At 51.4% G+C, this 26,086-nt stretch overlaps 1 protein-coding gene across 1 annotated transcript in view; it reads left to right on the top strand.

The window, feature by feature from the left end:
• Window positions 1–26,086, top strand: part of EFCAB8 (EF-hand calcium binding domain 8) — a 108,381-nt gene that overhangs the window by 15,264 nt on the left and 67,031 nt on the right. The window contains 7 exon segments of the mRNA XM_032143267.2: window positions 2,832–2,950; window positions 5,464–5,567; window positions 14,241–14,376; window positions 18,041–18,146; window positions 20,952–21,036; window positions 21,904–22,028; window positions 25,148–25,221. Coding sequence (XP_031999158.1) covers window positions 2,832–2,950; window positions 5,464–5,567; window positions 14,241–14,376; window positions 18,041–18,146; window positions 20,952–21,036; window positions 21,904–22,028; window positions 25,148–25,221 — 749 coding nt within the window.

Genomic DNA, 26,086 nt, shown 5'->3' with positions numbered 1-26,086 from the left:
TGAGATACCATCTCACACCAGTTAGAATGGCCATCATTAAAAAGTCAGGAAACAACAGGTGCTGGAGAGGATGTGGAGAAATAGGAACACTTTTACACTGTTGGTGGGACTGTAAACTAGTTCAACCATTGTGGAAGTCAGTGTGGCGATTCCTCAGGGATCTCGAACTAGAAATACCATTTGACCCAGCCATCCCATTACTGGGTATATACCCAAAGGACTATAAATCATGCTGCTATAAAGACACATGCACACGTATGTTTATTGCAGCACTATTCACAATAGCAAAGACTTGGAACCAACCCAAATGTCCAACAACGATAGACTGGATTAAGAAAATGTGGCACATATACACCATGGAATACTATGCAGCCATAAAAAATGATGAGTTCATGTCCTTTGTAGGGACATGGATGAAACTGGAAAACATCATTCTCAGTAAACTGTCGCAAGGACAAAAAACCAAACCCCGCATGTTCTCACTCATAGGTGGGAATTGAACAATGAGAACTCATGGACACAGGAAGGGGAACATCACACTCCGGGGACTGTTGTGGGGTTGGGGGAGGGGGAAGGGACAGCATTAGGAGATATACCGAATGCTAAATGACGAGTTAATGGGTACAGCAAAACAACATGGCACATGGATACATATGTAACAAACCTACACATTGTGCACATGTACCCTAAAACCTAAAGTATAATAATAATAAAAAAAAATGCAGTTCACCTCTCCTTCTAGATGTCTGAATTTATTAATGTCTATTTGTTGCCATTATATACTTTTGTTCTGCTGCTGCTTTTCTTCATTTTTATTTTATTTATTTATTTATTGAGACAGGGTCTTACTCTGTTATCCAGGCTGGAGTGCAGTGGTGAAATCTCTGCTCACTGCAACCTCCGCCTCCCAGGCTCAAGCAATCCTCCCAACTTAACCTCCCCAGTAGTTGGGACTACAGGCATATGCCACCATGTCTGGCAAATTTTTGTATTTTCTGTGAAGATGCAGTTTCACCATGTTGCCCAGCCTGGTCTCAGACTCCTGGGCTCAAGCCTTCTTCCCACCTCGGCCTCCCAAAGTACTGGGATTATAGGTGTGAATGCTTGCGTCCAGCCTTTATTTTATTTAAATATTTTTTAGAGACAAGGTCTGTCTCCATCACCTAGGCTAGAGTGCAGTGGCAAGATCATGGCCAACTTCAGCCTCTGCCTCCCGGGTTCAAGCCATCCTCCCACCTCAGTCTCTCGACCAGCTGGGACTACAGGCTCACGCCACTACACCTGGCTGATTTAAAACATTTTTTTTTTTTTGTAGATTGGGTCTCCTTATGTTTCCCAGCCTGGTCTTGAACTCCTGATCTCAAGTGATCCTCGTACCTCAGCCTCCCAAAGCACTGGAATTACAGACATGAGCCACTGTGCCTGGCCTTGCTTCTACTTTTCTTTTCTTTCCTTTTTCTTTTTTTGAGACAGTCTCACTCCATCGCTCAGGCTGGAGTGCAGTGGTGCAATCTCAGCTCACTGCAACCTCTGCCTCCTGGGTTCAAGTGATTCTTGTGCCTCAGCCTCCCAAGTAGCTGGGATTACAGGCACACACCACCAAACCTGGCTAATTTTTGTTTTTTTAAATATTTAAATATTTATTTTCTTTCTTCCTTTCTTTCTGACAGAGTCTGGCTCTGTTGCCCAGGCTGGAGTGCGTTGGTGTGCTCTTGGCTCACTGCAACCTCTGCCTCCTGGATTCAAATGATTCTCCTGCCTCAGCCTTCCAAGTAGCTGGGATTACAGGCATGTGCCACCATGCCTGGCTAACTTTTTGTACTTTTTAGTAGAGACAGGGTTTTGCCATGTTGGCCAGGCTGGTCTCGAACTCCTAGCCTCAGGTGATCTTCCCGCCTCTGCCTCCCAAAGTGCTAGGATTACATGCCTGAGCCACCCCGCCTGGCCTGGTTCTCCTTTTCTTTGGAGAGTTTTCTTTGTCTCAATCCTTCATCTTTGTTAATTGTATGGAAGTGGGAGTTGATCTTTTTTAGTGCCTCCCCTCCCCACACTGCTGTGGGACCAGCACAGTGCTCCCATATGGCGCATTTTCAGCCAGGATTTGTGGGGTGGTTGAATGTTGAGCAGATAAGATGCAAAACATAACCATGTGAGGACAGAAGCTTCCAGAATTGACCTAGCCTGGGGTGGCTGGCGTGGATGCTAAGATGTGAGGAAGGGAGACAGGGCCAAGAGGGGCTGGATTTGAGGTTTGAGGGGCTGGAGGAGGCAGCCTCCTAAGGGTCCTGTCTCTGGCTGGAGCCATCTCCCTTCTGTGTCCCCTGCAGTGGACCAGCTGAGGACTGTAGGGAAGGCAGCACCAAGACTGCCTTGAACCGAGCACACCTGGTAAACATGGTGGTTTTTTGTTTTTTTGTTTTTTTTTTGAGACAGAGTTTTCGCTCTTGTTGCCCAGGCTGGAGTGCAGTGGTGCAATCTCAGCTCACTGCAACCTCCGCCTCCTGAGTTCAAGGGATTCTCCTGCCTCAGCCTCCCAAGTAGCTGGGATTACAGGCACCCGCCACCGTGCCCAGCCAATTTATTTTTGTATTTTTAGTAGAGACAGGGTTTCACCATGTTGGTCAGGCTGGTCTTGAACTCCTGACCTCAAGTGATCCACCTGCCTCAGCCTCCCAAAGTGCTGGAATTACAAGCGTGAGCCACCGCGCCTGGCTGTAAATGTGGTCTTCAGTGTGTCCCCCTCAGCACCCAGACACTTGAGAACTCCGTGGCAGTGATGGGCCGAGGGACTTGTGAGGAAGGGGATGATGCTGTCTGTTCTCTCTTTGAAGCCCTGGGCATGGACGCCTTCATCAAGGCCATGAAGAAGGTTCTGAGCAGTGTGTCAGACGAGATGCTAACGGAGCTGTTTTTGAAGGTGGACTCGGACGGTGAAGGCTTTGTCACCTGGGTGAGGAGGGTGCCCCTGCTTCCTCAGGTGCTGGAGGGAGGCTGGAGGGTCCAGTCCTTGACCAGTTGGTGGGGCTGAAGATGGGAGGCCATCACAATGTGGGAAAGCCTCCCTGTGGATTCCGGCCCCAGCCGGGGGACTTGCCTGGTGGAGAGGTCCCTCCTTAGACCTGTGTGAGCTGAGTTCCTGGCAGCTCATTCCCCAGGGACAAGTGTCATTGGCTCCTGTGTGAGGCCTACTGAGTGTGCAGCGGTGACCCCACCTGCCACGCGGCTGTGCTGCCCACCAGCCTCCCATTTGGCTTGGGGGATTCAAGCTGGTACCACGACCATCTCATGACCCTTCACTGTCACTCAGGAATAGGCCAGCCTGTGGCTGTTACATCTAAAAGTGTCAGGCTTTTACAGCATCATCATAATAATGCTTTCATGTTTTTCTGGTTCTAAACGTTCGACAATGGGAATATACAGCTTTTTAAGCATACAGAAAAGTACCAAGGGTAGTCTGACAAATTGATGTAGCAAAGATGACAGTGATAACTAGCGTTTACACCAAGCACTGTGCTAAGCTGTCTATGTATTATTTTAGTTAAACCTCATAGGAATCCTATGGGGCAGGTGCTATTACTTACCTGTATTTCGGCTGGGCGCAGTGGCTCATGCCTGTAATCCTAGCACTTTGGGAGGCCGAGGTGGGTGGATCTCTTGAGCTCAGGAGTTCAAGACCAGCCTGGGTAATGTGGTAAAACCCTGTCTCTACAAAAAATACCAAAAATTAGCCGGGTGTGGTGGTGCATGCCTATAGTCCCAGCTATTTGTGGAGCTGAGCTGGGAGGATTGTTTGAGCCCAGGAGGTTGAGGCTGCAGTGAGCTGAGATTGTGCCACTGTACTCCAGCCTGGGTGACAAAGTGAGACCATGTCTCAGGAAAAAAACAAAACAAAAAACTTACCTCCATTGGACAGATTGGGAAACTGAGGCATGGGGAAGTTAGGAGTTTGCCCAGGGCTTCAGACTCATGAGCGCTGGAGCCAGTCAGTATTCAAACCAGGGAGGGTGCCTTGAGAGTCCCTTTGTTAACTGCCATCTCATAGCTCTCCTCAGCATAGGTATACATTCTGCGTTTTATTCTTCTTAATTTTCTTGTTTTTATTTCTCTTTTTTTTTTTTTGAGATGGAGTCTTGCTCTGTCGCCCAGGCTGGAGTGCAATGGCACGATCTTGGCTCATTGCAACCTCTACCTCCCAGGTTCAAGTGATTCTCCTGCCTCAGCCTCCCGAGCAGCTGGGACTACAGGCACCTGCCACCACACCTGGCTAATTTTTGTATTTTTAGTAGAAACGGGGTTTCACCATGTTGGCCAGGCTGGTCTGGAACTCCTGACCTCTGGTGATCCACCCGCCTCAGCCTCCCAAAGTGCTGGGATTACAGGTGTGAGCCACCGCACTCAGCCGTTTTTATTTCTCTTAATGTTCTATAATAAACATTTCCTTTAGAACAATGAGGCCAACTAAAAGAAAAAGAATAAAAAGCAATTTAACCCCCTTGCATTCCTAGCATTCTTAGGGCTTTACCCAGTGGTCCTTCTCTACAACCCCCTGTTTCTCGTTATAGCTTCATATGGTGGCTGCTTTTGGCCTTGGCCATGTTTTCCAGCAGCTGGGCAGCAGAATGGAGTCTGGAGTTGTGCCAGTGGCCCTGGTGTGGGTGCTCCCTGCTGTTAACTTGATGTTTGAGCATGGGCATCTCACATCCTTATAGGGGCCTGAGTTTTATTATCCATAGGGGAGAGTGAATAAAGAGCTCCCAGGGCGATGCCAGTTGTGGGGGTGATCTGAAGATGCACTTAGCGCTTCAGGACAGCTAGGGAGACGCTGTCGTGCTCTTTCAGTGAATGCTGTGAGCAGGCCCTTCCCATACTCAGGATTCAAGAACAGGTCTGCTGTCCAAGCACGGTGGCTCACACCTTTAATCCTAGAACTTTGGCAGACCACTTGAGCCCAGGAGTTCGAGACCAGCCTGGGCAACATGGTGAAACCCCGTCTCTACAAAAAATACAAAAATTAGCTGGGAATTGTGGCATGCATCTGTGGTCCCAGCTACTCAGGAGGCTGAGGTGGGAGGATCACTTGAGCCTGGGAGATTGAGGCTGCAGTAAGCTGTGATCACACCATTGCACTCCAGCCTGGGTGACAGAGCAAGGCCCTGTCCCAAAAGAAAAAAAAAGGCCAGGTGTGCTCATGGTTATAATCCCACCACTTTGGGAGGCTGAGCAGTGAACTGTGATCACACCACTGCACTCCAGCCTGAGTGACAAACAGAGAAAGAGCAGGTCTGTTGCTTGGCCACCTGCCCTGGCCAGTACTTGGGAAGCAGCCACCAGAGTCTGTTGGAAGGGCCTGGGAGAGACAGGGTGGCGAGGGGGACCCTGGGAATCAGGCTGGAGTTCTTAAAACCGAAGGCTGAGACCATTTTGCCAATACCCTGCCTCCCTTGTGCTTTCTTTCTGAGGCAGCAAAAGTATGTGGATTACATGATGCGTGAGTTCCAGGGAAAAGAGGACATGCGAAAGAGCCAGTACCGCCTGCACTTCTACCTTCCCATGACGGTCGTCCCCCTGTAAGGAGCCTCTTCCTGGGCCTTGGTGGGTGGGGTGACTGGAGAAGTGCTGGTGCCAGCCTGCAGCGAGCCCCTCCCTCAATCCGTGACCTCGCTGGTGCTGACCAGGGGCTGGCATCAGCCTGCTGCCTGATGTCCTTTGGCTCATTTCAACCTCATAGCCCTGTAAGTGTTAGGACTAAGGTACGTGATTTGTCCCCATTTTATAGATGAGGCCACTGAGGTCTGGAGAGGTCAAATGGCTGGCCCCAGGCCAATAGGTAGAAAGTGGCGGGGCTGCTGTGTTTGGCCCTCTCAGCCCCCATTCCCCAGTATACAGCATTGCTTCTCCTGCTTCCTGTGTGCTAGTTGGTATGGAGTGGGTCTGGCAGTTTCATCACAGGTGGCACAGGTGGCCAGCACAGGCAGGAACAGGAGTTTCCTCCCAGGCAACAGGGAGGGAATTGCTCCTCAAGCCCCCAGCCAGGCCCTGGAGGCCTCAGCGTGGCTGGCCTCAGGAGCAGGTCCCTCTGTTACTCCTGGAGCTGGCGGCGCTGCCCTGCCTTGGCTTCTGCCTGACCCCTCTGCTCATTCCTCCTCCTCGTGGCTCCTCCACCTGCTGTGCCCACTGCACCCTGGCTTTGCAGGGTAGGAAAACTGTCTTTTCCCTCTACCCATCTGAGGTTCATTGGCAGGGACCTCTCTAAGCGAAGACAGAGTCACAAGGATGAGCATACAAGTTTATTTAATATAAGTTTTACATGACATGGGAGCCTCCGTAGGAAATGAAGGCCCTAAGAAACAGACAACCTGAGGGTTTTCATGCTAGGTTCAATGGAGGGTGGAAAGCTGTGGAAAAATAAGATAGAACAGAAGGGCCACGAGCCAAGTGTAATACATGGCGGAAATAGCAAGGACGTTAGTTCAGATTCTTGTCTGTGTCCCTGTGTCTTCGGGCACCCCTCACATGAGTCTTATGACCGGCTTCAGGGGAAGGTCAGACAGTCCTTCCTGAACATACTGCTTCTCAAATTCCTTTAGTTTAACAGACTCAGTATGCTGCAGTGCCCTATTTGGGGGTAGCATGTCTCAAACCCCCTCAACCTCTTCTGTCTGTGCCAGGGGTTGATCTGCCTCACTGTGTGTTCCTCCCCCTGGACTCCCTAAGCATGAGGAGCACTGCGGGGGCTCTGACCTGCTGGGCCCGGGCTGCCCAGGTCACTGGCTCCCTTCCTGCAGTCCGCCCTGGAGCACTGCTGCCTGGCACAGGTGGCCAGGCGGGGATCTGGGTCCTGAGGTACAAGGTGTGGCAGCCTACATCTGTGACCAGGTCAGGAGGGAGCCATGGGTGGGTCTGTCCTAAGAGGACCAGACCCAGTCCAGGCCACGGGGAAGACCAAGAGCTGGAAGGCAGCCCCGGCCCTCAGGCAGCCTGGGGTTTAATAGAGAAGGCGGCTTGAATGAAAGTCACCCAAGGGTAACTTTTTTTTTTTTTTGAGACAGAGTCTCGCTCAGTCGCCCAGGTTGGAGTGCAATGGCGTGATCTTGACTCACTGCAACCTCCACCCCCTGGGTTCAAGTGATTCTCCCGCCTCAGCCTCCCAAGTAGCTGGGATTACAAATGCCCGCCACCATGCCTGACTAATTTTTTTGTATTTTTAGTAGAGATGGGGTTTCACTGTGTTGGCCGGGCTGTTTGTGAACTTGTGACCTCAAGTAATCTGCTCACCTTGGCCTCCCAAACTGCTAGGATTATAGGTGTGAGCCACTGTACCCGGCAATAACTTAAAACAAAATTTTGGTTGGGATTTAATTGAGAAATAACCAATAAATATGAATGATAAGAGATTTCATAACTGTATTTTTTAAACATTTACTGGTTTATTATAAAGAATATTACAAAGGATACAGATGAACAGATGTGTAGGGTGAGGTATGGGGAGAGGGATGCACAAGCTTCAGGAACCTCCGTGTGTTCAGCCATAGGGAAGCTCTCGGAACCCAGTCCTCTGGGGTGTCTAGTGGAAGCTTCATGACATCAGCATTCCTGCCCCTAGGGCATAGGGCAGGACTCTGGGGCTGTGGGAGTTAGGAACTGTGGACAAAACATATATATATATAAAACACTACAGGCCCCCACTCCTGGTTTTTGAACACAGAGAACACAGCTCCCTTATAGCAAAAGAATACACAACTCAAAAGATACTGGCACATTACTAGAGTCCCCATTTAGTCATTAATAATTCATCCCATCTGTCATAGTATATGAATGTCTCCCAAGCTGAGGCCACTCAGATTTGTAGGCTTCCTTTCAATCTTGTCAGGTTCCAAAAGCCGGAGTTGGCTTGGCAAATAAACCTCTCAGGCATCTGGAATCATTGAGCTAAGAGACAATGTCATCTCTCTTTTCTTTTTTTTTTTTTTTTTTTTTTTGAGATGGAGTTTTGCTCTTGTTGCCCAAGATGGAATGCAGTGGCACGGTCTCAGCTCACTGCAACCTCTGCCTCCCGGGTTCAAGTGATTCTTCGGCCTCAGCCTCCCAAGTAGCTGGGATTACAGGCACTGCTACCATGCCTAGCTAATATCTATGTTTTTAGTAGAGACGGAGTTTCACCATGTTGACCAAGCTGGTCTCGAACTCCTGACCTCAGGTGATCCATCCACCTCGGCCTCCCAAAGTGTTGGGATTACAGGTGTGAGCTACCTCATCCAGCCAGTCATCTCTTGCTCTGAGAACTCCTTCGAGTTGTTGGTGTAATACTGGATTTCTCTCCATTTAATCCATTTATTCATCTTTACCCTCAGCTAGTATTCCTCCTTTTCTCCATTTGTCATTTATTTTTACCCAAACTTTTCCTCCTTTGCAAGGGACATCGGGTTCAGCCACTGTGCCCATCTGGATCGCTGGTAGCAATGCTACTGTAGTGAGTGCCTCCCCTCAGTCCATTCTCATTCATAGAGAATAGGGTTACACGAGTTCCAAACTCGCGAGCCATTTTTACCATGAGGCAATATAGCTGTATTTATTTTTAACCCCTATTTTGCCAGATGGGATGAAGGCACAATCCACCCCCATCAGGCCTTTAGGGAATTCTGACAACGTTTTAAAACATGGTGACTGTTTTTTGCTTAGAAATTATCCCTGCCCAGGCACGATGGCTCATACCTGTAATCCCAGCACTTTGGGAGGCCGAGGTGGGTGGCTCACCTGAGGTCAGGAGTCCTGGCCAACATGGTGAAACCCTGTCTCTACTAAAAATACAAAAATTAGCTGGATGTGGTGGCAGGCACCTGTAATCTCAGCTACTTGGGAGGCTGAGGCAGAAGAATCACTTAAACCTGGGAGGCGGAGGTTGCAGTGAGCTGAGATGGTGCCACTGCACTCCAGCCTGGGTGACAGAGTGAGACTCAAAAAAAAAGAAATTATCCCTGCTTCCAACACTTGTTTGTAATTGGACCCTAGGACAACTGGACCTACAGGTAGGGGAGAAAAAAAAATTTGTTACCGGAAAGAGGTTCCGATCCAGACTGCAAGAGAGGGTTCTTGGGCCTCATGCATGAAAGAATTCAGGGCGAGTCCGTAAAATGAAATCAAGTTTATTAAGAAAGTAAAGGAATAAAAGAGTGGCTACTCCATAGGCAGAGCGGCCCCAAGGGCTACTGGTTGGCTATTTTTATGGTTATTTCTTGGTTATATGCTAAATGAGGGGTGGATTATTCATGAGATTTTTGGGAAAGGGATGGACAATTCCTAGAACTGAGGGTTTCTCCCTTTTTTAGACCATATAGTGTAACTTACTGATGTCGCCATGGCATTTGTAAATTATCATAGTGCTGGTGGGAGTGTCTTTTAGCATGCTAATGAATTATAATTAGCATATAATGAGCAGTGAGGATGACCCGAGGTCACTTTCGTTGGCATCTTGGTTTTGGTGGGTTTTGGCTGGTTTCTTTATCGCATGCTGTTTTATCAGCCAGGTCTTTATGACCTGTACCTTGTGCCAACCTCCCATCTCATCCTGTGACCTAGAATGCCTAACCTCCTAGGAATGCAGCCCAGTAGTTCTCAGCCTTATTTTAACCAGCCACTATTCAAGATAGAGTCGCTCTGGTTCAAATGCCTCTGACAATTTGAGTAAGAAAGAAAAAAGTAGTCATTTTACAAGTGTATTCCTCCCTTGGCACAACTGCATAGTCATACCAGCATCCTCCCCACTTTTCTTCCCATATCAACCAGAAAAACAGAAAATCTAGTGAGGACACTTCTTGGTCCCACTCCTGCTGAAGGTGAGCACACACTCTTGAGGGTGGGTAAGCCAGCCCTTCATGCATCCTTCCCCTCCGTTTTAGACAACTAGTGTTTTGATTGCCTGTTGTGCTTTCTACCAGCAATGGGGTTCTCTGCCATTGTTGGACATTATGAGCTGAAGAGTTTGTTTCTTGGTCTGAAGAAATGACAGTCGGCCTCCAAACCCATCTGACATCTTCTGCTCTGTGCTTTTATGGCACTCTGAGCAAAGCCCACTCCAGAGTTAGTGTCTCTTCCTGTCCAGACCCATTTGTAGCCCTCCAGGGCTACCAGCATCAGTCTCAGCTGTCCGCTGTGTTTCAGGGCCTTCCCACAGGGACTGTGTCTCATGGCCATTGGCAGTCTCTGTCTCTCTTGCTGACAAACAGAATGGTTCTTCCTGGCATAATCTGCCTGAGGGAGTACAAAAGGAACATGTGTAGATTCAGCCCATCTCCACACTTTGCAGCTCCCCACTAGTTACTCATTTTATGAAACCATGTGGCCACCTCATGGGAGCACATGGGGATCTCTGCTTGTCAATTCCAGTCAGCTTCTGAACCTGGGAGTTCTTCTGAGGGGCATTGACTTGTTCAGCTTTAATGCACCCCTCAAATCTCCACAGGGCCGTGCTCCACGGGGCATGCCTTCAACAGGCCAGGTTTCCCTGGCCCTCTTGCCTGAGGGCTTGGCCAGGCCATTGACCACTGCCTGTGAGTCAGTAAAATCCCAAACACAGGAGCTTCCACCACTGTTCAATTCTTCCATCACTGTTAGAAAAACAGCATGCAAGGCCGGGTGTGGTGGCTCACGCCTGTAATCCCAGCACTTTGGGATGCCAGGGTGGGGCGGATCACTGAGGTCAGGAGTTCGAGACCAGCCTGACTAATGTGATGAAGCCCCATCTCTACTAAAAATACAAAAATTAGCCAGGCGTGGTGGCATGTGCCTGTAATCCCAGCTACTCGGGAGGCTGAGACAGGAAAATCGCTTGAACCCAGGAGGCAGAGGTTGCAGTGAGCCGAGATTGCACCATTGCCATCCAGCCTGGGCAACAAGAGTGAAAACTCTGTCTCAAAAAAAAGAAAAACAGCATGCAAATGCACTTCAGCCCACTGAGGCTGATCAGTTTCTACCTTCTTTGCTCCAAGTAGCAGCCCTCCAAACAGAATATTGTCCATTCACTTTGAAACTGTAAACCCAGCATTTCCTTGTTGGTCACTTGATGGCTGTTCACAGCACACTGTCCAAGTGTCGATAGAACCCAGCAGCACCTCACACAGTTCCAGAATCAGTCCTGGGGTAAAGAGGCTCGCAGCTTGTGAGTATCTCTTGCTTGCATTCCCCAGGTAGCAAGATGCTGAGTAAACCATTTCCATTTTATTGTATTTATTTTTTGGGATTTTATTTTTTGAGACAAGGTCTTGCTCTGTGGCCCAGGCCAGAGTGCAGTGGCACCATCTCAGGTCATTTTAACCTCTGCTTCCTGGGTTCAAGTGATTCTCTTGCCTCAGCCTCCTGAGTAACTGGGATTACAGGTGGCCGCCACCACGCCTGGCTGATTTTTTTTTGTTGTTGTTGTTGTTGTTGTTTAGAGACAGAGCCTTGCTCTGTTGCCCAGGCTGGAGTGCAGTGGCGTGATCTTGGCTCACTGTAAGCTCCGCCTCCCGGGTTCATGCCATTCTTCTGCCTCAGCCTCCCGAGTACTTGGGACTACAGGTGCCCGCCACCGCACCCTGCTATTTTTTTGTATTTTTAGTAGAGACAGGGTTTCACCGTGTTAGCCAGGATGGTCTCAATCTCCTGACCTCATGATCTGCCTGCCTCAGCCTCCCAAAGTGCTGGGATTACAGGCGTGAGCCACCATGCCCAGCCTAGTTTTTGTATTTTTAGTAGAGACGGGATTTCACCATGTTGGCCAGGCTGATCTTGAACTCCTGATCTCAGGTAATCCACCTGCCTTGGCCTCCCAAAGTGCTGGTATTACAGGGTGAGTCATTGCTCCTGGCCACCCATTTCCATTTTATTATGGAATTCTTCTGGCCTCTGTAGGCCCCATTAGAGCATTTCTCTGATACCACCTAAGACATCTGGGTATTTCAGGTTTCAAGATAATTTTATGTCCTTCAGTCATAGGGGTAGCTTCAGTTAATGTCCCATAACAAGGTGGTAAATGCCCCTCAAGGGGACATTCCCTAGTCCAAAGTCCCAGTAGTTGTTGCAGGGAGGCGCTCACAGGCTTTTGTCGTAAGCCCCAGGAAACGCTCCACAGAGGGCTATCTGGTGGAGAATTTGTCCCTGCCAGCGCTCTAGCTTCTACTCTGCACTGTGTGGGCCTGGGCAATCTTACTGGTTCCCATTTAGCATGTCCAGTTCCTATAACTTGAAGGGCGATTTACATACTTCTGTTTTACAGCAGTAGGAAGGGGAGACATTCCCTAATTAGATACAGTGTTCATTCCCATGATACAATCAGATAAAAGCAACCACTTCACATGAAATATGTTCAAATGCATAACTGTACATTTTGGCATGAACACATTGCTTGATAAGGTCAAGCCTTCACTGGTCTATTTCTTTCTTTCTTTTTTTTTTTTTTTTTAGACGGAGTCTCACTCTGTCACCCAGGCTGGAGTGCAGTGGTGCAATCTTGGCTCTGTGCAACCTCTGTCTCCCAGGTTCAAGCGATTCTCCTGCCTCAGCCTCCTGAGTAGCTGGGACTACAGGTGTGTGCTACCACACCTGGCTAATTTTTGTATTTTTAGTAGAGATGGGGTTTCACCATGTTGGCCGGGCTGGTCTCGAACTCCTGACCTCAAGTGATCTGCCCACCTCCTGACCTCAAGTAATCCTCCTGACCTCCAGTGATCCTCCTGACCTCAAGTGATCCACTCACCTCAGCGTTTCAAAGTGCTGGGATTACAGGCGTGAGCCACCCTGCCCGGTCAGATCTTTCTATTTCTTTGGGCCATTTAGATCTCAAGGGTGTTTAAAGGTCCTGAAACAAAATGTCAAGAGGCTTGTTCCTATTTTCTCCTATTTATTTGTTCAACCTACAAACCCGGAGAGCATTTCCAACTTGGTGGGGAAAATAAACGAGTAATATTTAATTACCTTCATGAAAGAGTAACTTTAAAACGTTGGCTTACCTTTACTGAGCCTGGGCCAGGTGCACCAAATGCAGCCTCTCATCTGATCCCACCACAGCCCTAGGAGGTGCAGGTGCTGCCATCACGCAGGTGAGGAAACAAGTCCTCCCTGAGATGGCATTTCCTTAGGGCTGTCTTCCCTTTTCCTAGCTGTCACCTATCATCCCATTCTGCACAGTCTTTGGCCCTGACAGAAGTGGCAGGGTTGGAAGAGACAAGAGGGCAACTGATAATATTCATCACAACCTGCCCAGAGCCATGGGCTGAGGATTGGAGAGAGGAGAACCGAGTCCAGACACGTTTCCCTTGCTCTTCTGCAGAGATGGTGATAGCAGCTGAATTTTCACAGTGGTGTGGGTTATCCTTCAGCCCAGGGTCAGACCAGGCCCACCAGATTTGGAAAGGGCCCTGGAGGAGGAGTCACAGTGCCTGGGTTCTAGTTCCAGCCCTACTGGTAAATAGGACATAACTCCAGGCAAATGATTATCCCCTGGGCCCCTGTAGGATGAGGTAATATCACCTGCTCTACCAGGGCTCAAAGATTGGGGAGATCAAGTAGGAGGGTGTGTGCCATGCCATGTTGGGAAGCTGGAGTGGCAGGGACTCTTGATGGCCAGATTGCTGGCTTAGCCCACTTGGGTGCAGGGAAGCAACCCCTAGAGGGTAGCATCAAAGCCTGTGTGAATGCTCAAGGGCGGCCTCCTGCGATGCCAGGCCTGCCCCCGGAGCTGTTGGCTGTAGGGTTTGGTGTGTGGGACCCTAATTCCCCACTGCTCCTTGTCCACTTTGATTTCATCCTTCGGTTCTGTTCCCCCCTCTATCCCAGAGCACTAGAGCCGTTGCTAGAAAGTGCTGTTTCTCAGTTTTCAGCCTCAGGCTCCACTCTGCTCACCCTCCGTGGGCAGTTTTTCCTATGAAAGAAGCTTTGCGAACAACCTCCGTTCTGTCTCCTCTGTCCCATCACGTCGCGAGGAGGCTGGCTGGCTACTTCGTGGGATAAGCCTGTTGCTTCTCGTTTCTGGAGCCTCATATCAGCTTCTACGTGGGGCCCTTTTTCTTTTGGCCACTGTTGATGATCCAGTAGAAACCGGCTTGGAGGAGCCTGCTATGGTTTTCTGGCGTGTGCATGTGCGTGCGTGTGCGTGACGCTCCGCCAGCTTTTGTCCCTCCTCCTCAGTGGCCCTCTGTTCTGCCGCAGGTGCCCCCTCCCTGAGCTGTTTTTGCTTGGGCTCTTCTCCCTCTCATCGCCTCCCACAGGAACCATGGCTGTGAGGTGGTGAAGGTGGTGTTTTTAAGCCACTGGTTCAAGAAGATTGGGTGTTTCCTGACTGTCACCAAAGACGGAATCCTGCAGTTCTGGTCTGAGTCCTTCTCGCTGATCAGCTCCTTTAGGGTGAGTGGGGCCCGTACACATGATGCACACATGGGTCATTGGAGAGCCTCTGCCTTAGCACCCCGATGGTGAAGGTGACCTGGAGCCAGGCAGATTCATGGTCTAAGCAGCCTGGACTCACAGTCACAGCACCTGGGTCCTGACTTGGCTTCACTGTGGGAGCCACACATTTCCCTTCTGCTAAGCGGGATTCCACCTGGATGTCCATTCCATGCGGGCGTCTCACAGACCCCTCAAACCCATTAGCCCAAACAGGTGTCCCTTTAGCTGTCCCTGCCTACCAGGTTTCCTTCTCTTGCACCCCCATCTCAGTGAATGGCATCGTCATCCCCAAGACTCCTGTGCTAGGGGTCAGCCGCTCCCACGCTGTCCCCACATCCTACCGATTCGGGCCTTTTGCCTGGTCCAGGCAAGAAATCATAGTGGTTATGAGCATGGGCTCTGGAGCCCAACTCCCAGGGTTAGAGTCCTGACTGTACTACCTGCAAGCTCTGCGACCTGGACAAGGTACTATATACTCCCTGTGCCTCAGTTTCCCCATCTGTCAAATGGGGCTAGTTACAGTGCTTCTTCACAGTCCTTTTGGGAACACGTGATGACATAATACATGTGTAGTGCTTGGGGCAAGGCAGGGCATGCAGCAAGTCCCTGCTGGATATATTGTCTTTGTGCTGCCAGCTCCTGGCGGAGAGTAGTAAGTGAGAAGACGCTCAGGAGAACCCGCTGTGTACTTGGTCGCCAGGCCAGTCCAGAATCCCCCAGCAGACGAGGAAAGCACTGCTCTCCAGGGCTCTACAGAAAGGTTGATTGAGAACGCAGCCCCCAGATGAAGGGCTTTCTGAGCCTGTGTAACTGCAGAGTGATTCACAGTTGCATCAGGGCTCATCCTTTGAGGAAGAAGAGGCCTGGGTGGAACTAGGGTCTGTGGGGGTCCTGTGGCTCTCCTGGGTGCACCAAGGGGGAGTCACGGTCACCATCCTGAGGCTGTGGCTTCCATAGCCCTCCACCTTCCCTTTCTGTGTGTGGACTGGGGCAGGGTGTGTTGCAGCCAGAGCTCCTGCTTGTGGCTGCTACATGGTCACCAAAGCACCTCCAAAGGCTGAAGGGGACAGAGGAAGGCTCTCTGGGAAGGCCCAGCAGACCTGGATTCTTCCTGGAGGGGCCGCTTTGGCAGGAGTAGGCCTCCCAGGACCACACACCCACTGTCATGCAGATGGAAAGACCTCAAGTTTGAGGCGGGGCCTGAGCTCCACTCAAAAGCTATGTGATCTTGGGTGCAGGTCACTGAAACTCCCTAGGGCTCTTGGTTTTTCTGAACAGTGCGGGGGGTGGGAGTTACCAAGCTGCTGGTGTGTGTGGGTTAGACCCCAGCCCTGGACAGGAGAGAGGGGCTCAGGAGGGTTCTGGTCCATTGTCTTCACCGCCAGAACCACCTGGGGAGCCCAAGAGCACAGTCCTCTGTGCTCTTGGTTCTCTGAGTTCTGATGGAACAGGCTCCTCTCTGCCCCTGCCTTCCCTATTCCCTCTGATTATCCATCTAGAGGAATTGGTTTACGCTCCTCCCTGCGCCTTCCTCCCAGCTTTTCAGATTGTACTTCTTTCTGCTTTCTTCAGTTCAGAACCTGTGGTGTCATTCAAAGAGTAAAATACAGCGCCAGGCGCGGAGGCTCACGCCTGTAATCCCACCACTTTGGGAAGCCGAGGCAGGCAGATCACTTGAGGTCAGGAGTTCGAGACCAGACTGGCCACCATGGTGAAACCCCATCTCTACTAAAATACAAAAATTATCCAGGCAAAGTGGCGCACACTTGTAATCCCAGCTACTCAGTAGGCTGAGGCACGAGAATCACTTGAACCCAGGAGGCAGAGGTTCCAGTGAGCCGAGATCGTGCCACTGTGCTCTAGCCTGGGCGACAGAGCGAGACTTCGTCTCAAAAAAAAGACAGTAAAATACAGATTCCTTAGGTGGCCACACCTACCTCGTCTCCGGTTCCTCTCCAGCTCTAAGCCGAGTGGGCTGGCCTCCCTTTTCCCCAGGACACAGCAGCTCATTTCTGCTGACCTGGCTCTACTCGTGGCTTTCCCTGCCTGGAGTGCCAGCTCACATTCTCTCTGTGTACATGCTACACAAGTGCAGGAGGCACCAGTGCTGAGCTCCTACTGAGTGCTGGGCACCACCCTCAATGCTTTAACTTTCATTATTCCATTCATTCCTTGCAACTTTGCAGAACAAATCCTCGGTTTGTAAGCCACTTTGACCAGGTGACACCTGCAGATGGAAAACAGGATTCAGACCTATGGAGGGGCAGACAGAGGAAGTCAGTCTTCCTTCCCTCAGTTCCTACTTCCTCTCCCTGCAGGCAAATGCTATGACCAGTTTTGGGGTGCTCTTCCATGGCTATCCTCTCTACATACCCCCCTTTTCTTTTGTTTTTTTTTGAGACTGTGTCTTGCTCTGTCACCCAGGCTGGAGTGCAGTGGTGCAATCATGGCTCACTGCAGCCTCAACCTCCTGGGGTCAAGGGATCTTCCCACCTCAGCTTCCCAAGTAGCTGGGACTACAGGCATGCGCCACCATGTCCAGCTAATTTTTTCTTTTTTGAGACGGAGTCTTGCTCTGTCACCCAGGCTGGAGTGCAGTGGTGTGATCTCAGCTCACTGCAGCCTCTGCCTCCCGGGTTCAAGTAATTCTTCTGCCTTAGCCTCCTGAGTAGCTGGGATTACAGGCGAGCACCACCATTCCCAGCTAACTTTTGTATTTTTAGTAGAGACAGAGTTTCAACATTGGCCAGGCTGGTCTTGAACTCCTGACCTAGTGATCTGCCCACCTCGGCCTCCCAAAGTGCTGGGATTACAGGTGTGAGCCACTGCGCCCGGCCTTTTTTGTTAATTTTGTAGAGATAGGGGTCTCCCTATGTTGCCCAGGCTGGTCTCGAACTCCTGGGCTCAAGTGATCCTCCCACCTTGGCCTCTGAAAGTGCTGAGATTTCAGGCATGAGCCCCTGTGCTCTTTTCTTTTTAAATGCGATAATGGAAGCATATTATAATGTTGCTTTTTACCTTGGTTTGTCACTTAATCATATCTCTTGGCAGCTCTTTATTGGCATGGGCGCAGTTCCTTTGTTCTTAATGTCTGGGTGGTGTCCATGGTGTGGGTTGATACCAGCTGTGCTTTCCAGGTGGCTTCTGGCCTGTTGCTCTAACAGCAGCTGAGCGTCCCCTTTGAGTAGATGCAAACACACCCAGAGAAATGTCTTGGAAACAGATCCCTGGATCATGAGCTATGCATATTCAAGACTTTGGTGGTGGTTGTTTTTTTTTTTGCGGGGGGAGAGGGGGACAGAGTCTCACTCTTGCCCAGGCTTGAGTGCAGTGGTGTGTTCACGGCTCCCTGCAGCCAAGACTTTGATAGAACTGTGAGATTGCTCCAGAAAGGGGTTGTAAAGAAGGTGTTCTTTAAGCCCATTTTACAAATGTGGACACTGAGACCCAGGGAGGCTAGGGAGTTTATCCAAGGCCCCCATCACTAGTCTTAGTGGTAGTGCTAGGCTCCATGCCAGGTCTGTGGTGGCTCCAGGCCTTGTGTGGCAGGAGAGGTTCACTGGGAGCTGCACTGGCCTGAGTATGCGTCCCAGCCCATCTCCTCTGCTCTTCCTCTGGCCAGCTTAACCAGACCCAGCAGCTCCACAACCAGCCGATGTGGGTCATTGACATGGTATGTCTGCACAATATGAACCTTGTTGCAGTTGCGTCTACCAAGCAAAAGATAGGTGAGTCCCTGGGGGCTCCCCAGCCCTGCTCTCAGCCACTGGGAGCCATGCATTTGTGCCTGGGAGAAGTCTGTTGGCTGAGCAACTGTGAACATGGATCAGAGCCCCCAGGAGGACTGCCAGGTGGAGAGGCCTTAGTGCCAAGTGGGCAGGGGGTGGTCAGTGAATGCTCGAATGAATACAATGATGTTGAACAGACCCAAATTTACAAGCCAGAGGCCATACTGGTCTATCTCTGGTCCTGATTCTACCTCCTGCCTCTGGCTACTCCTAGTCCAGGCCCCCTTCACTCTCACTTAAATAGCCTCTCCTGGCCAGGTGTGGTGGCTCACTCCTGTAATAACAGCACTTTGGGAGGCTGAGGCAGGCAGATCACCTGAGGTCAGGAGTTCAAGACCAGCCTGGCCAACATGGTGAAACCCCGCCTCTACTAAAAATATAAAAGTTACCTGGGAGTGGTGGCACATGCCTGTAATCCCAGCTACTCAGGAGGCTGAGGCAGGAGAACCGCTTGAACCTGGAGATGAAGGTTGCAGTAAGCCAAGATCACACCACTGCACTCCAGTGTGGGCAACAGAGAGAGACTCAGTCTTTAAAAAAAAAAAAAAAAAAAAAAAGCCTCTCCTGCATGCCGTGCTTCCCTGATGCCCCCAAAGGCAGGATGTGCATTTACAGTCCCTCTGCAGAAAGCCTTCACCCTACCCCAGTGTTCTTAGGATGGAGGTGGGATCCTTAGTGTGGTCTGTGAGGCCTTCAGAGGTCTGAGCTCTGCTGCCTCCAGTAGTCTCCACCTGTCCCCTCCCTGTGGTGCTAAGGCCACTGTGGCCTCCTCTGGCAGGTGCTGTGGCCTCGGTCTCTGTGCTCTGCCATCCCTCCTGCCCCTCTCTCTGCCCCAACAGCCTCTGCTTTTCTTTTGGCTCTCATCTCAGAAGTTACTTCTTCCAGGAAGCCCTCCCTGACCCTCTAGTCCAAGATCCTCTGTTAAAAAGACCCCATGAGATTGTACCTCTTACCTTCAAGGTCCCCCTTTCATCTCACATGTATCAGTGTGCTTCTGTTTAGCACATGTCTCCTCCTCCAGACTGGAAGCTCCATGAGGTCAGGGACTGCATCTGTTCTGCTCAACTCAGTGTCTCAGTACCTGGTACCTTCTGGATGCTCGATAACTATTGAATGGATGGATGATGGATGAGGCCTCTGACTGAGCAGACCTGTAAGGTGGTCAGGAAGAGGAAATTAGTACATGAAATGACAGCTGGCGATGTGAGGCTGAATGGGAGGAGAGAGCGGCTGTTCTGGAACAAGCAGGGACTTTGGAATAAAAAGGACCTGGGTTCAGAGCCTGGTCCCACTGCTCTGTAGATGTCTGCCTTTGAGCAATTACTTCACCTCCCAGTGCCTCGCTTTACCCCAAGGTAAAATGGGGCCAATGATACATGACTCCAGAGTGAGTGTGGCTTAGTAGTTAGGTGTGTGAAGCTGCTGGCATAGTGCCTGGCACATAGTGGGCAGTTAATCAACACTGACATCATTATGAGGCTAAATTGTGTGATACAGAGAAAGTGGTCAGGGCTAGAGAAATCTATCTGTGACCCGCCTGGGCTTTCCACTGCAACACCTGTTTCCTGGGGACCCAGTGCTGTCCCAGGCATTCTCGCCCTTTATCCTCAGACAGCCCTGAGAATTTGGCGTTAGAACCCCATTTATTTTTTATTTTTTTGAGACAGTCTCACTCTGTCGCCCAGGCTGGAGTGCAGTGGCACAATCTCAGCTCACTGCAACCTCCGCCTCCCGGGTTTAAGTGATTCTCCTGCCTCAGCCTCCTGAGTAGCTGAACTAGGGATTCATTTATTTTGGTTGAAAAAAAAAAATATTGAATTCTGGTTCAATGATGGGCTGGACCTGGTCTGCTGGGCCCGTGTTTGTTGGCTCATCAGGTGTCTGGGATTACAGGCGCGTGCCACCACACCCGGCTAATTTTTGTATTTTTAGTAGAGATGGGGTTTCACCATGTTGGCCAGGCTGGTCTCCATCCCCTGACCTCAGGTGATCCACCCGCCTCAGCCTCCCACAGTGCTGGGATTACAGGCGTGAGCCATTGCAGCCAGCCTAGAACCCCATTTTAGAGATAATTATGTCATCACTGCTGTCCTGATGGAGCAGCTGTCACCTGCTCGGAGGCACTCAGACGAGGCCAGAAGCAGGGGTGGAAGTGGCATCATTGTGATCCCCGGCCTTTGTGGCCCCAGCCTAGTCCAGCCAGCGCTCCTCTTGTGACCTACAGCCCTCTGGGATGGCCCGCCACGTAGAGAGGCAGAGGAGGGCGAGAGGCTGCCGTTCAGATGCGGGAGACAGCACAACGGTGAGGCTGTTGCTCATCAGAGGCTGGAAGTGAGGCTGGATCTGTTGGAAGGAGTCAGATTTTTTTTTTTTTTAATTTAGACAGGGTCTTGCTCTGTCACCTAGGCTGTAGTACAGTGGTACAATCACTACTCACTGCAGTCTCAAACTCCTGGGCTCAAGCAATCCTCTTGCCTTAGCCTCCCTAAGTGCTGGGATGACAGGCGTGAGCCACCACACCCAGCCTGGGATTTTATTCCAGCTGCAGTTGGAAGCCTTTGGTGGTTTTCAGTGGGGTTCCCAGTGGGAGGGTTTACTCTGTGAACAGCTGTCTGTGGTTGCCATGGGGGAAAAAGGGCTGAAGGGGCCAGAGATTCCTTGGGATAGCAATGAGGCTGCTCACCGTGACTGAAGACCTCCCAGGCATGGCTGTGGGCTCCATGTGGACTTCTGTCTTTCCCCCAGATTTCTTTGATATTAGTGACCACAAATGTGTCCGGGCCTTCACCTTTATTGATCTGGACAGCTGTGCCCTGGTCATGGGCTACTGGTGAGTCTCCACCGGGTGTTCCTCACATGAACCAGGAGGCCCAGGCCTCCTGCAGCAGCCGCATCACTGACTAGGGTTGGGGCCCCCAGAAAGCCTCCTTGGAAAGATCTGGAAATATCTCCCCACTGGCTCCAAGGCCCCAGTGTCTTCCTCCCCCACAGGCTGCTTCTCTCTCAGGCTTACCTCTCATGGTCACTCAGAGCTTGGAGTCATTGTCACTCCCCCACCCAAGACAGCCACCAAATCCCAGCAGAGGCTTGTCTGGCTGTGACTGAGGACTCTGGGGACGTCACAGTCTATTGCGAGGGGTGACTTAACAAACGGCAGCTGGAGGACTAGGGATTCATTTGTTTTCATTGAAAAAAAATTGAATTCTGGTTCAGTGATGGGCTGGACGTGGTCTGCTGGGCCCGTGTTTGTTGGCTCTTCAGGTGTCTCGGCAAGGCCAGAAAGTCTTGTTGGAACTGCCCTTGCTTCCAAGGAGGAGGGAAGCTGTTGGGGGGCCAGGGAGGGAGTGGAGTCTCCACAGCCTCTTTTTTTTTCTTTTTTTATGACTCAGAGTCTTACTCTGTGTCCCAGGCTGGAGTGCAGTGGCACCATCTCAGCTCACTGCAGCCTCCGCCTCCCAGGTTCAAGTGATTCTCCTGCCTCAGCCTCCCAAGTAGCTGGGATTACAGGTGCCCGCCACCACGCTTGGCTAATTTTTGTATTTTTAGTAGAGATGAAGTTTCACCATGTTGGCCAGGCTGGTCTCGAACTCCTGACCTCAGGTGATTAACTTACCTTGGCCTCCCAGAGTGCTGGGATTACAGGCGTGAGCCACTGCGCCTGGCCCACACAGCCTCTTCTATCTCCATCTTTCCGCAGGTCTGACTATCACAGAGGTGTGTTCTGCTATGGGGACGCCAAAGGCAACGTCATTGTCTTCACCTCCGAAAACATGACCAGTGGGCTGTTCAACCCCCGTATCCTCCCCAGGGCCTCCAAGTGGGGTAGCTAAGATGCTGGGGAAGGGGGCAGAGGCCTGGGCATGGCCTAGATGTGCGTGCTGAGCCCATCCTGGTCCCCGAGCCCCCCACTCCCTGCCTCTGCTCTGGAGTCTCTGGGAAGGCGTCTGCTTCTAAGCGCGGGGTGCATGCCACTCAGCTCAGCACAGAGGGAGAGGCGATGGGGGGCAGCAGAAGACCACGAGGGCTGGGGAGAGGGGCGGCCTCTCTGAGGATGGGAGGCTGTGCGGGTGCGGTCTGGGGGTGCAGGACGCTTCTCACCCCAGCATGATGCCAGTGGTGGGACCCTGCGGAAGTCCTTCATCTACTCTGATCCTGGGTGAGAGCACGATGCTAACTTCCTCGGATGGTGGTGAGGAGGCATATGCTCTCCTTGGCTCTAGTGCTGCCTTCGGGTGGGCAGGGGCTGTCCTGGATGTGGGCTCTGTGGAGCCTGGGCATGGCCTGGCTGGCGTGGGTGAGTGGGCACAGCTGTGTCTGGAGCACCCCTTGCTGAGCGCTTTGCATGCATCACCTCCCATAATCCGCCCCTACTGTCAGGAGGGAGGAGCCGCTGCTGCAGCCCGTAATAAGAGGCAGAAAGGGTGAGGTCACCTGTACACGCCCCTGCCCGGTGAGCAGGGGCTAAGATCTGAAGTCCGGCCGCCTGCCCTGGAGTCTGTGCTTTTAGCCTTTTGCTGGGCTGCATCCACACTGATTAAACACAGGAGGAAGTCCCTGGAGCTGTCCTGCGCAGGTCGCTAGATCCCCAGACAATATGGCTCAGGGCTGCCTAGGGAACTCATCTGAACTGGAGCCTCTCTAGAATCCAGCCTTCCACGCACAGTGCTGGCTCTCCAGCTTGCCTCACATCCACCAGGAGGCCCAGGCCACCAGGGGCCCCATGCAGGGCCACCGACCCCTCTTCCAGCCAGAGTTACTAAGCAGGACACTCCAGGGGTTCCCAGGCCTTGGTAACAGGCCCCTGGCAGCGTCCCCTGCTGGCAGAGCAGGGACAGATCCTGTCCTGGACACAGCAGTGGGCTGGCACCCTGCTTGCCTCATTGGCCTCGGGTGCCTGCCCTGCCCTGAGCCGCCCACTCAGCTGCTTGAGCCTAGTCACTCTGCGCCACCCTGGGAACTGGCATGGGAGGTTGTGGTGGTCTTTGGGCCACATGGTGAATGGGATATCGAAGGAGGCAGATGACACTGGTTGGGCAGGAGTCCTTCCATGCCAACAGCTGATTGAAGGCTAGGGACAAACATGAAGATGAGGTGGGCCCAGTGTGTGGACTTGGGAGGAGATGGACAGACCCAGGTATGCACCCCAGCTCTGTGTGACCTGGAGCCAGTTGCTTAACCTCTCTGTGCCTCAGTTCCCTTATTCAAATAGGGATGGCCCTACTTCCCTGATAGCTTTGGTATAAGAAACGTGGAACGTTAGGCACCTAGTAAGTGCACAGTGACTATGCTATGACTTCTTCCCTGCCCTCCCTCACAGCCTAGTAGGAGAGACAGGCAGGTAAACTGATGATTAAACCACAGTGCATCATAAAGCTGACTCCTGCCTGTGCCCGTGCACGACCAGCCCCACTCTGGCAGTCTTGGGCAACTTTCCACCCCTCCCTGGGACTTACTTTGCAAGCTTCCTCCTGCCCTTGCAAGATGGGGCTGGTGACTTTGCAGCAGCACAATGCTTGGCATCAGCCCCCAGATCCATCCTTGCTGTCTCTTCCCTCCTCCATCCCTGGGAGGGAACCTGAGCCTAGACTGCCCCAGCATTTGTGACCTGCCTCCTTAAACTGCTCTGACAGAGGACCCATGTTTGTCCCTGACGGTGCTGGCTCTACTCGTCTGTGTCAGATTGGCTTTGCTTTCCCTGAAGATCCATCAACTGCTGGCCTTGAATGGTTTCGGCAGCCGGGAGATGGTAAGCCCCATGAGGGCTGCACCTGGCGTGTCTGAATTCCTCCAGGCAGGCTTGTTTTATTTTATTTAATTTTTTTTTCTTTTTTTTTTACATTTTTGAGACAAGGTCATACTCTGTTGCCCAGGCTGGAGTGTAGTGGTATGATCATGGCTCACTACAGCTTTAATCTCTTAGGCTCAAGTGATCCTCCCACCTTAGCCTCCCAAGTAGCTGGGACCACAGGCATGCCACCACCACTTCTGGCTAATTTTTAATTTTTTTAATTTTTTATTTTTTTTGTAGAGATAGGTTCTCACTGTGTTGTCCAGGCTGGTATCTTTTTTTTTCTTTTGAGGCAGAGTCTCGCTCTGTCGCCCAAGCTGGAGTGCAATGGTACGATCTCAGCTCACTGCCACCTCCGCCTTTCGGGTTCAGGTGATTCTCCCGCCTCAGCCTCCTGAGTAGCTGTGATTACAGGCACACACCACCATGCCCGGCTAATTTTTGTGTTTTTGTAAAGACAGGGTTTCACTATGCTGGCCAGGCTGGTCTTGAACTCCTGACCTCAGGTGATCTGCCCGTCTCGCCCTCACAAAGTGCTAGGATTACAGGCGTGACCCACCGTGCCCGGCCCAGGCTGGTCTCTTAACTCCTGGCCTCAAGTGACCTTCCCACCTTGGCCTCCTAAAGTGCTGGGATTACAGGTGTGAGCCACTGCACCTGGCCCAGACATGCTTATTTTATGATGCATGCCTGAAACTTCTACTTTTTGGAACCAGTGCTTTCTGGACAAGGGGTGCATGTAGTTTGAGGCATGATGGCAAACTCCCAAGTGATTACTTTTCAGAATAAAAAGAGCCTAGAGTCTCAATTCCTTCTCCACTCCAGCAAAGATGGAGCTCCCTAATGAAGAATCAGCTTGTTTAGACTGCAGCACCTAGGAAGCGTGAGGTGCCCTGAAATCTGGTTCTAGTTCTGCCATGCGCTGGCAGGGGCACTCTGGGATGCAGCAATGATCTGCCTGAGTCTTTTTCCTGTGGTGGGGGCACTCCGCTGAGCTCACCAGGACACAGTGAGGCGCCAGTGAGGGTTTGGGTAGAAAAGCCTTTTGAGAAGCACAGGAGTTGCAAGCCAACTCAAGACGTCTTCTGAGGCTTTGCTTGCCGAGCAAAGGGGGAAAGCTGCTGATGTGGACCTTGGTTTTTTCCCCTATCAGATCACTGGATCAAAGTTTCCTTGCAGAAACTCTTAAATGAGAAGTCTGCTTTGCATAGAAGCTACCGGCTGAAGGTGAGTTGTTTCTTTCCTTGGCCTGTTACAATGGTAATCATCTGTACACACGCACCACTCAGAATAAATGCAAAAAGTGGATTTACTCCCTGGGTTGAGTCTTAGCCCTTGGGGTTTGGTCTCTGGAAACAGGTTGCGGTAACTGTTGGATCCCGTCACCTCTATCTGCAGACCACATCTCAGTGTGGCCATGCGCCTCTCACTACCGCCATTGCTAAGCCCTGGTCCTGGCCGACACCGCCTTGCTCCTGGATGGCTGCAGTGGCCTCTAGCTGGGTTCCCCACTTCCTTTCTTCATGCAGCACTGTCTCCATTCAGGGCCAGAGGAATGGTGAGTTAGAAATACAGTTGAGTCACCCCGATAGCTTCTCATCATATTTGGAACAAAATCTCAAGTCTTTACCATGGCCGTCAGGACGTGAGGTGATCTGGCTCCTGCTTGCAAGCTCTGGGCTTGTTTTCAACCTTCCTTCTCCCCATCTGCTCTCTTGCAGAGGCGCAGGCTCCTCTGCTGTTCCCTGAATGCACTCAGCCCCTTCCTGCCTCTGTGCCTCAGCATGTGCTGTGCCTTCAGGCCGTGGGGCTCTCCCCCAAAGTACCTGTATTCCTCCTATCTACTTCCTGTGGTCCCAAGCAGCCATCCTAGGACAGCCCTGTGCCCACCTCTGCTTTCATCCCTTCACCCGCAGTGTTTACCAGCTCCCAGCTATGTGTGGTCCGACCATTGATTCCTCATGCTATCACCTCCATGAGATCGACAGCTCCTCGAGGGCAGGGACTTCATGCTTTTGGTTGTCTCCAGTGCCTAAAATAGTACCCTGCACTTGGCGGGCTCCCAATACATTTGCTGCACAAATGAATGAAT

This window comes from Hylobates moloch, unplaced genomic scaffold (genome assembly GCF_009828535.3).
Source record: "Hylobates moloch isolate HMO894 unplaced genomic scaffold, HMol_V3 SCAFFOLD_21, whole genome shotgun sequence".
NCBI lineage: Eukaryota > Metazoa > Chordata > Mammalia > Primates > Hylobatidae > Hylobates > Hylobates moloch.
Note: the sequence above shows the minus strand (reverse complement) of the source record. Positions and strands in the feature narration are given on the sequence as shown.